At 38.2% G+C, this 11,388-nt stretch overlaps 1 protein-coding gene across 1 annotated transcript; it reads left to right on the top strand.

Moving 5' to 3' along the window:
• Window positions 1-898: 898 nt before the first annotated feature.
• On the top strand, window positions 899-5,355 carry hapstr1a (HUWE1 associated protein modifying stress responses a). The gene is made up of 4 exons (XM_079457181.1): window positions 899-1,387; window positions 2,488-2,568; window positions 2,668-2,943; window positions 3,059-5,355. The coding sequence occupies exons 1-4, from the start codon at window positions 1,192-1,194 to the stop codon at window positions 3,301-3,303; spliced, it is 798 nt and encodes a 265-aa protein (XP_079313307.1). The 5' UTR covers window positions 899-1,191; the 3' UTR covers window positions 3,304-5,355.
• The last annotated feature ends 6,033 nt before the right edge of the window (window positions 5,356-11,388 follow it).

The following is an 11,388-nucleotide window of genomic DNA, read 5'->3' as shown; positions in this document are numbered from 1 at the left end:
AGTCATTCACTTCTTTTTTAAATCTCGCGTTATAAAGGATTAAAAGCACTGCATGAAACTCCTGTTATAAAACAGTAAATGGGTCCGACTGGTCGTGACGTATCTGACTGCCGTCTGCGAGCGAGCCGCAACAAAACTCTTCAACGTCAGTGACTCATCTAAACCTCTGATTGGTTATTACGTTCATGAGCTGTCTATGATTGGTTGTGATGTTCGGTGCTGTAAACACTGCAAAAAATCTTGATGCACCATGATCGGAAGTGAACGCAATGGTGTAGCCTGAAACGGACACGTTTTGTTAATCCTCACATTTCCATAAATTGTATAAAGCGGGACGAGTTATCCCATATTTCTCAGCGTGAGAAATTCAAGGTGTGGCGTGTGAACAGGCTGAAATGCTTGTCTCACAGTAATTCGCCCGTTGTTCACAAGTTTAGTATATTACAATATAAATTCTGTACATACTGAGATAACATATGGGGAACCACTGAACAAAGCACTTTCAAACACATAAAGGTTTCCTTTAAGTTCCTTACATGTTGCTTCAACTATCATAGTGTTACAAAGATTGCAGTTAGTTATACAATTCAAATGTGTCAAATGTCACGTGCTTCTCGAAAGGAATCCATTAATATCGCCATATGCAAAGTATAATAGTCTTAGATTGCGTTTCACTCTGGATGCTGTTAAAAGGAACCGTATTAAATCTAAGTAAAAAGAAACAATTATACACACCATATACAAATACAGTATATACAAAAAGTTTTTAACTACAACGGTTTCCCTTTTGTCTACTCCCAAAATGTTCTGGGTATGTAGTGATCATTAACGCTTCAAGTTATTTTTTTCATTATTACATGTAATCCATTTATATAAGTAAATCAGTTTCAAGACGCATGCGCAGAGTCAAAGGGGCGTGTTTTAAATAGGAACAGCCAGAACCTGCGCAGGGCAAATGCGACCCTCTAACCACGGTAGACAGTTACAGTCCTGTCGAACGAGAGTTCGGCGTCACAAAAGGGAAAATATTTCGCTTAATTGCATTTTAATTAAAATATAATTTCAGAGCTAAGGATATTAATCGATACTGCTCGGGTATTGCGTGGGTTCCAGAAGGCGAATTTACCACTAAGAGCAAAACAATCCCCCCGAAAAAGACTAGAACTTCGCCGAAGTTTCTCACTATTCATCATGGAGGAAAAGAAGGAGGAGAGCGAAGCGGAAATCCACGAGCACGGACCCGAATTTTGGTTCTCCAAGTGGGAGCGCCAGTGCCTGGCAGTGGCCGAACAAGAAGAACCGAACGAGGAAGAGGTGGACCAAAACCAGGAAAAACTCTGGCATCTCTTTCAGAATTCAGCTACGGCAGTAGCGCAACTTTATAAAGGTCCGTGGGCAGAATAAGAGACCACATTAGCGGCCCTCCGAGTTCAAATTACTCGGTTAAAGAAACCGTGAAAAAATGACGGAAACCCACTAGAACAGCACACACCCAAATCTGATAATCGAACAGCAGCCCAGTTAACCCATTAAAGCGAGCGGAACCAGTGTTTTGGGCTTGGATTGAAATCGCTCCAGCGCTCGTTAGCTTTAGCCACACCGGTGTGTGTTTGACAGTTTGTCCGTTGTTGTTATATCGGCCTTGCTAACCGGCTTGCCTAAACCGGCTAGTTAGCGCTGCAATTAGTTTGAGTTCTCTTCATCCATACTGTCTGTCTGCCAGGTTCTCCTTTGGGATGGAGCAAAATTAAATTCAAATGTTTATTGAGATTTATTAAAAACACAGCTCTGCCGGTTGAGCTAGCTATGTTCAACTGCCTGGACGCGTAGTACCCAAATATGCTGTCTTGGTAGGCAGGTCACTAGGGTTTTGCTAATCGGCTATTGTCTGACTATCATGAGCCGTATGTAAACTCTGGTAAAGGTTGTTTTTCCGCTTGTAATACTTGTTAACATGCTAACGTGTACTGAACAAACGTAAAAAAATGGTCGAGCAGGTCTTATTCGAGCGTAAATTGAACCGTTTTATGGTTACGCAATAAACGCTTCTGGAAATGGCAGCTGAGTGACTTTGGGTAGTATTTACATGGTTTTATTCATTGTAAAAACAGCAGAATTTGACATTCATGGTCCAATGAGTTCGTTACTGATGGATTTTCAATGCTTTTCATAGTCTTCTGTTAAAGGGCTGGCCACATTAAAGGGACACTTCACCCCAAAAATCATTAGTTTGTTTATGATCATATACACGTCTCGTATCATTTCTGCATAACCCAAAGTATAGTTGTTAAGGACGTTGGGAACCAAACCACATTGGCCCCTGTTGGCTTTCATTGTATGGGCACAAATCCACTTGGACATTTCACATGAGAAACAGACATGAGGGCAAATAAATGATTACACAACTTTTGTGTTGGATTGAACTATCCCTATAAACCTCACAATTCTTCTGGCAAAACATCGCTGATATTACTTACTGTCTTGCAGATCGAGTATGCCACCAGCAAGGGCTCTCATTGTGGTCTCCATTTCAGAATGCTGCAACAGCAGTGACAAATCTTTACAAAGGTAACCCATTGTCTATTTGAATTTGCAAGATGGCTGTTGCTAAAGCTACAGCTGAGTGATATACGTTTTAATCCATTCTGAATATAATCTATTATACAGAGAGCATTGATGCACACAAGAGGAGCTATGATTTAGGAATTCAGATTGGTCATCAGCGGCGTAATAAAGACGTTTTGGCATGGGTCAAAAAGCGAAGGAGAACTATACGAAGAGAAGATTTGATAAGTTTCCTATGTGGCAAAGCGCCACCACCAAGGACTTCTAGAGCTGCCCCCAAACTGACTGTCATGTCTCCTAATCGACCACCTTCATCGGACACTGTGTCATCTGTAGAGACTGATTTACAGCCTTTTTGTGAGGCCATAGCACTACATGGTAAATAATACTGCCCGCTTGTAGTTGATTAGATACTGCACATGTTTGTGTCACCATCACATAAGCTTTAAGTAGTAAATATAAATTTTGTGTTGAATCGTATATTTTTTTATAGGGCTAAGTGGAGCGATGGCAGGCATCAGCGTCCGCCCCAGCACTCCTGGCTCACCTACGCACGTAAGCGGCAGCTCAGGTGGGGGTCGCAGGCGGAATGGACTGCACGATGTGGACTTGAATACTTTCATATCGGAGGAGATGGCCGTCCACCTTGGAAGTGCAGGCAATAGAAAGCGGACCTCAGCTCAGTGTGCCGATGTCATCACAGACTCCCCGACCCATAAACGTAACCGAATGATCTGAGCTTACTTATTGCTCTGTATGCTCTGTGCTGCTTGAAATAAAAGCCACTTAATCCTCAACATTTGCATTACCCTGAAAAGGAAAGAAGGGCCATTCTTTTGTATATTCAGTACAGTATGCCACACGGTGGAGACTAATTCACACCCCTTCAACTTCATTGACTGGTTTCTTTTACGTTCGCCATAAAGTGAAATCTGTCAGTCAAGTGATTACATTATTGTATGAGTAGTACAATGCCTTTGTTACTCAGTTTATCGGAAACATTAACTTACAGGATACTTTTAGCTCACAATATCAACTAGTTACGCTTCAGTTGTACTGCTAAGCTAATAACCAAATGTTTGCTTTCAGATAATGGATTCAGCATCAGCTCATTTCTCATCAATATATTACTTTTTTCCCCCTTTGCACTTGTTTATTGGCATCATTTTAGTAATGTGCAAAGTTATTAGTCTTGAAACTGCTGCTGAGTTAAATGTTTGTTAGAACTTGAACATGGTTGCAATAATGCATGGTTTGCACTTATACATTCAGTTAGACTTATTTTATTTTTTATATACCGTCAAGACATCAAAGAAGAGGAAAGAGTGTGACTGAGGCTTATGAAACAATGGTGCAATTGTTGATATTTTACATTTCATTGCTGGGGCTTGGTATAGGGTCTGGGCGAGTCTTTTTGCTGAGGAAATGGTGTTCTGGAGAACTGTTTCTCAGGAGAGGTACTGGAGTTAAGAAAACTGTGTCATCGTGAAATTAAAGTGTCCTTTAAGTGCTTTTCGAATCCAGGCCAGGGGATTTGGGGAGCTGCACATGTACAGTCCAGCTTTGAACATAGAAGTCAAGCTGTACTCTAACCACCATAAAACGTATGGAAACGTATGTCAATATCAGCTCTCTTGGTAATTACAATGTGTTTTCCTGTGCAGGATTGAAGCTGAGAATACTGACCACTTTTGAGCTAATATTGTTTTTCAATGCTTATTTCTTATATAGGAGGCTTTAGATAGAATTACCTGTTAGTAATGTTCTCGTGGTACACATGTAGACCAGTTCATGTTTACCATCTTCGTGGAGTCCCAATCTAATTTTGGTGGTGGGAATCACATGATGTGGAGTGTCTTGCTATACATTTTAAAGTTCTGTGAAGGCATATCTTACCTTTATGCAGACATATTTAGTTTATGTTTAGTATTTTTATCAAAGTGAAGGCAGTGTGGTCAATGGCTGTCTGGTGATTTATTTAATAATTTCACAAACATTTGTCTGTAGATGAACATTGATGGCTTTGGAAATCGTTTATCATTTATATCGAAATATAATGCATTTTTTAAAGGTCAGGAGGTAAAGCTAACATTTTGCCATAGAGTAATTGTTAACGAAAAGGAAAATTCTTGGAATGTAACAGCTGAGATTATCTAGAACATTTAATTAAAACTACAGTTGCCATTTTTTCTTTAAAATGTGCTAAGTTATTAAACGGTTGTTTGTATATTCACATCAGTGTATGTTTTGTTCACACTATTTTAACAGAAAAATCATTTGTAACAAATCAGAGATTTACAGATGCAACATACTTCCATGCATTAAAGCAATGGTTCTTTGTTGTTCAAAAATGTAATGGATTTTTTGTCTGTAAAAAGAGTACAAATGGGATTTGGGACGTAGGTGGTGCATAGTTGCATAGTTATGTGTCATGCAGACATTTTATGGAGAAAGAATTGACTAATTATTGCAAAACCTTTCCGAAACAATCACTACCCTAACAAAATGTTACTAGGTTTCTTTCTACTGTGATTATTGTGACTTTTGCTATAGGTCTCTATGAGTAGTTCTGGTAAAGCGTTTTATTTCCTGATACACAACTGCCCTCTTGTGGCCATTATTATACTAGCATAGAATGTGTCAAAATTCCGAATGCAATAGTTATATAACACTTCATATTTGACTGTTGTTATAGGGTGTCTTTGATGATCGTAAAAGACAATATAAAAGGACTTCAAACTATGTTAACGAACATGATATCAATAAACAGTATTTACGAATATTATGTGGATGAATGCTATGGTGTTGGATGTAAGAAAAACATGAACAGAATTTCATTAATGCTTCAAAATGCTATGCTGTTATGATCAGTGATAACGAAAACATCATAAAGGATTGAATAGAATGATGTAATCTTAATGTCTTAAAGGGCACCCCACCCAAAAAATAGAATTCTGCCATGGCCCCTAAAGTTGTTCCAAACCTTTGTTCTGTCGACACAAAGAAAGATATTTAGAAGAATGTTAGCTACTGATATTTCTGGGACATAGTAGGAAAAAGTAAAACGGTAGTCAAAGGTGACCTGTTTACTTTCCTAAATGTGTTGTTTAACATAACAACAACAACAGCAAAAAAAGATACATTCATTTACCTACTAGTCAATGATGTCACAGAAATGCAGGTTTTTGTCATTTTTCCAAACATCTTTCTATGTGTTCATCAGAACAAAGAAATGTTTACAGATTTGGAACAACTTGAGGATGAGTAAATGATGACAGAATCCCTTTAAGAATGTATTAAAATTAAAAGAGTAACATATTGTCTTTAATACACGCTGAAATGGTCTCAGATGATTTAAAGTAAAATCTCTGTCACTGTAGCAACGGTTTTAATTCCATTATAGCTGTGTGGCCACAGTACAGCACGTGTTTAAAAGGGACTCGGTTGACGTAATGATTCTCTGCAGGGAAACTTTAAACATATGATTCCAGTTTCACGCTGGGTGGCGGTGTTACCCCAGCTGTATATCAGTGGCAGAACCCTGAAGATTGAAGATTGAGTCATGACTGATATATTGTAACAGTCATTTTTTTTGTTCTGTTGAGCACAAAAGAAGACATTTTTAAGAATGTATGACAGAAAAAAGTTCTGGGGCACTTTTGAATACCATTGTTTTATTCCAACTATGGTAGTCAGTAGGTGTTGAGATCTGTTTATAAGCATTTTTCCAAATATCTTTCTCTGTGTTCATCAGAACGAAGACATTTACACACATTCTTGAAGCAGTATCCCTTTAAGGCATGGAAGAGAAAACATGTGCTTATGAAATGTCATAATACCAACACTGTCTGATGGCAGCAGGTGGGAAGAATCCTTAAAAAGATAAATGGACAAAGGATGAGTCAACATGTCCATATGTGCTGGTGATTTAATTTCTCAGATTTACAATCTTTCGTTTTATAAACCGATTAGAAGCCCAGCATAAATTACAGTTAAGACACCCAAGTCTTTCTAAGTATCATAAATGTTTCCACAAGCTGAACGTGTTAGGGGAAATTACTTTTTATGTCACTTAATGGATCTTTGTTAAAGGTGCTAATTTCAGACAGTATTTAATATTGACGAATTGACACAAATGTGTTTTGAACTTTATTTTTAACTAGTGGGGCTGAAATATAACTCAAGGATGTGTTTAATATTTGTAGTATAATATTTTTATATGAATATTTTTATTATCCGAAAGTAATGCTTCTGTAATGTGATAATAGGCTGGAGAATGTCATATTATTTAGAGCAAAGATGCCATTTTATTTGCTTCCATTATGTTCTCACGTCCCACCTTGCATCCTTACCTTATACATAATGAGGAGTTGGAGCTAAGATGTGAGTAAGAAAGAAGCACCAAAATACTCACTCAAACTACTCACCAGTTAACTTTAATGTATTTACCAAACAAGTCTTTTTGGTAAACAGAGTCATAACAAATAAGTCAAAAATTTCCACCAATCGCTGTGTTGATCGTTCTGGGCTTTGTAGTAGCGTGACCTTCATATGCCACATGCGTGAATAACACACAGGTGTGATTTCAACCTTTGGAGTCGACTCTCAATTGCCGATGCTTCCGGGTCGAAGAAGTGATTTCAAGGCCTAGTTCTTGTTCTGTCAAGCAAGAGGTTTTTATATGGTGTTTTTCCAAAACTTTGACTGTCTGTAAGTAAATGTTGGATGCATAAGTGCATTTTTATTGTCATTTTCACAGGACAGTCCACATGGTAAGCAAGCTGTGTGCCTCAGTTTGTCATTTGCTGATTTGTCCTGTGAGATCGCTTTTTTACCTTCATTGTAAATACGTAACATTACCCTACATGTACAATATCAATACGAAGCTGATTTTTATGACATTATTTTATAAATATATCAATACACTACAATGTTGAGAACTATGGAAATGCTAACATCGCTGACGGCATATTTCACTACACTGATCTTAAAATGCAAAAACACTAGTCTTTCACTCTTATGAAACTTTATTTGCATGGTTTTCAGCCTTTGCTGTATGATATTTGCCAATTCGCAGTACTTATAATATAAAAATGGCCAAGACAAGACAACAAAACCATGACATCCCACAGACCTTAAGTCAGTATTCTGTATTCTTGCACTTAGAATTTTCAAACAACTGCTGGCACGGCACTAGAATCTAATATTTATTTTGTGCCCTTCACTAACGGATTATATAGCCTTGTCTCTTCCAATGAGAGTTCATGTTTGCCATGTGAAATGCATAAATCATTGATTTACCAGGTTGTAACTCATATAATAGGTTTAAAGGGATATTTCACCCAAAAATGAAAATTCTTTCATTCATGCCCTTCTTTTGTCTTGTCTGTTAAAGTAAATGAATAATATTTAATAAAAAGATGTACACGTACTGTATAGTCCTTGTTACCGCTTTCAGAAAGATGACCACTGTCAGATATACAAGATATATTTTGTTATAGTATCAGAACTCTTGATCCATTAGTATGGTTTAAATATAACAACAGATCTTCTTAATTGGACAGAGTTGTTTTCATTTAAAATGAATGATACCCAAAGTGAGTCCAACTCCAGGGGCAAGCGAAGAGCACTGGATCGGTCAGCCCAAGTGGATTGTGAATAATGTATGTATCCATCCATTAGTCAGCAAAAATTACTCAAGCAAGATTACATTTTGCATGCCAGCGAGAGTGTTGGAAACACCAATTATTTGTAGAGGTAATTAATGGGCTAGAAGCCATCACTTGAGGAAGACCAACAGTGCATGACGGCTCAGAAGAGCTTTGATTACTACATAGAGAGAGAGAGAGAGAGACATGCTGAGTAACTTTCATATTCACAACTGAATTTTTGTTGGATAACAAGGTCCTGGAATTAAAGTGGGTTATTAAGATGCAGGAAACGTGTCGTGGTTGCACTTTCTGAGTGAGGGAACGTATTCCCATGGTAATTCGGGTACTAATGAAATGTGTTTCAAACAAAAGCAAAGTGGGTCAAAGAGCTCTCAGTTCTTCTTGAGGTATATTTTGATATAAAATATAAAAGTTAGATATGAAACCTGTAATTCGTACTTACTTCCTGTTCTCCTGAGATGACTCATTAACTGAAATACAAGTTTTTTATTCAAGGACAACATAAGCTTTAGGTTTATCTTAAAAGAGTCCAAAATGTGAGTTCTAATTTAAACCTGTAAAGTTTATTGACAAGCAATGTTATGAAAATGTCAATTTTAGATTCAGAACTACACTCACCTAAAGAATTATTAGGAACACCATACTAATACTGTGTTTGACCCCCTTTCGCCTTCAGAACTGCCTTAATTCTACGTGGCATCGATTCAACAAGGTACTGAAAGCATTCTTTAGAAATGTTGGCCCATATTGATAGGATAGAATCTTGCAGTTGATGGAGATTTGTGGGCTGACATCCAGGTCACGAAGCTCCCGTTCCACCACATCCCAAAGATGGTCTATTGGGTTGAGATCTGGTGACTGTGGGGGCCATTTTAGTACAGTGAACTCATTGTCATGTTCAAGAAACCAATTTGAAATGATTCGAGCTTTTTGACATGGTGCATTATCCTGCTGGAAGTAGAGGATGGGTACATGGTGGTCATAAAGGGATGGACATGGTTAGAAACAATGCTCAGGCATTTAAACGATGCCCAATTGGCACTAAGGGGCCTAAAGTGTGCCAAGAAAACATCCCCCACACCATTACACCACCACCACCAGCCTGCACAGTGGTAATAAGGCATGATTGATCCATGTTCTCATTCTGTTTACGCCAAATTCTGACTCAGAACAGAAATCTAGACCAGGCAACATTTTTCCAGTCTTCAACTGTCCATTTTTGGTGAGCTTGTGCAAATTGTAGCCTCTTTTTCCTATTTGTAGTGGAGATGAGTGGTACCCGGCGGGGTCTTCTGCTGTTGTAGCCCATCCGCCTCAAGGTTGTGCGTGTTGTGGTTGTAACGAGTGGAAATTTCAGTCACAGTTGCTCTTCTATCAGCTTGAATCATTCGGCCCATTCTCCTCTGACCTCTATCATCAACAAGGCATTTTTGCCCACAGGACTGCCCCATACTGGATGCTTTTCCCTTTTCACACAAGTCTTTGTAAACCCTAAAAATGGTTGTGCGTGAAAATCTCAGTAAATGAGCAGAATGTCAAATACTCAGACCGGCCCGTCTGGCACCAACAACCATGCCACGCTCAGAATAGCTTAAATCACCTTTCTTTCCCATTCTGACATTCAGTTTGGAGTTCAGGGGATTGTCTTGACCAGGACCACACCCCTAAATTCATTGAAGCAACTGCCATGTGCTTGGTTGATTAGATAATTGCATTAATGAGAAACTTAACAGGTGTTCCTAATTGCGGGTCCTAAGTCAGCTTAGCTTCGTGCTTCTATGTGTATTCGATTAGAAAAAAAGCTTCTTGCTTTGCATTGAGTTCTGAAAAAGGGTAAATGCAACTCTTGTAATAAGAGTTTACTGTCGTGACAACAACTTTAAAATCTTTAAAATTCCCTGAAACAAATCAGTCAGTTACATATCTGCCCACAGTACATGTAACTGGAATTGCTTGATGAACATCTTTGAAAGTCACTGAGGGCCAGGTCTGTATAATGATGTTTTGATATTGCATCTTTAAAAGAACAGATCAGCCCAAAATAAAAATTCTGTCATCATTTGCTCACCCTCGAGTTGTTCCAAATTGGCATCAATTTCTTTATCCAGATGTACCCAGAGAAAGATATTTGGAAGAATGCTTGTAACCAAATGGTCACCATTGACCACCATGGTAGGAAAAATGACAATGGTAGTCAGAAGTGCCCCAGAACTGTTTACATAATAAAAAATATCTTCTTTTGTGTTAAACAGAACATTTCCTCCTATGGTCAATGGTGGCCAAAAACTGTTGAGTTACAAGCACTCTTCAAAAGATCTTTCTCTGTGTTCATCTGAGCAGAGAAATGTATACAGATTTGGACCAACTCGTGGGTGAGTAAATGAAGACAGCATTTTTCGCTGCTTTTCTTACAGGGTTATAAACCCAACATTTCATTAATAACAGTGATTCTCTATAAGAACATTGCAAGAAATAAGTCCTCGCCACAATGTACTGTTTAAATATCTATGTTTATGAGAAAATGATGAATATTTGAGACCTTAATAGCGGTGTGCATCCATGCAACATTACATCAAGCATTATAGGCCACATTAAAGCCCACATATTTCCCTCGAGAGAAAAAACTAAAATGTATTTGTTTTCTTATAGGGTGTTAAGAGGAAGCAATTTTCATACAAAGCACTTCTTCTGTCTCAGCATTTCGTGCATCATTATGTATTACAGTACTGGAGGGGTCTGTCAGTGTCAAATGAAAGCTCAAGCAATTGTCCCCTTATAGCTTAACACAGACTCACAAGAGATCTGTTTCTGTCAAAAACATTTTCTGCGGTCAAGACCCCATTGCTTATTTGTAATGAAAGTTGTCTTTTATTACATGAGCGCAGGTTCATCTAAGGCTAGAGGAAGATGTCAGAGAACAGTTTAGTGCATAGGAAGCTGAGTATGATTTCCCCAAGCTTTCTGTTGCTAATATTGCGAAAATGTCCTTATAGATCCTCCGTGCATTGTCTGGTTTTATTTGTTATCTCGTAAACATATGGTTCAGCTTCCATTATAAGAAACTTAGGCCACATCCACACGAATCCAGAGTTTTCCCTATCCGATCGTTTTTTCCTTTTCACAACTCAAAACGATTTCATATACTGACCAA

This window comes from Barbatula barbatula (genome assembly GCF_947034865.1).
Source record: "Barbatula barbatula genome assembly, chromosome: 5".
NCBI lineage: Eukaryota > Metazoa > Chordata > Actinopteri > Cypriniformes > Nemacheilidae > Barbatula > Barbatula barbatula.
This window is presented reverse-complemented; position numbering and strand designations above follow the sequence as displayed.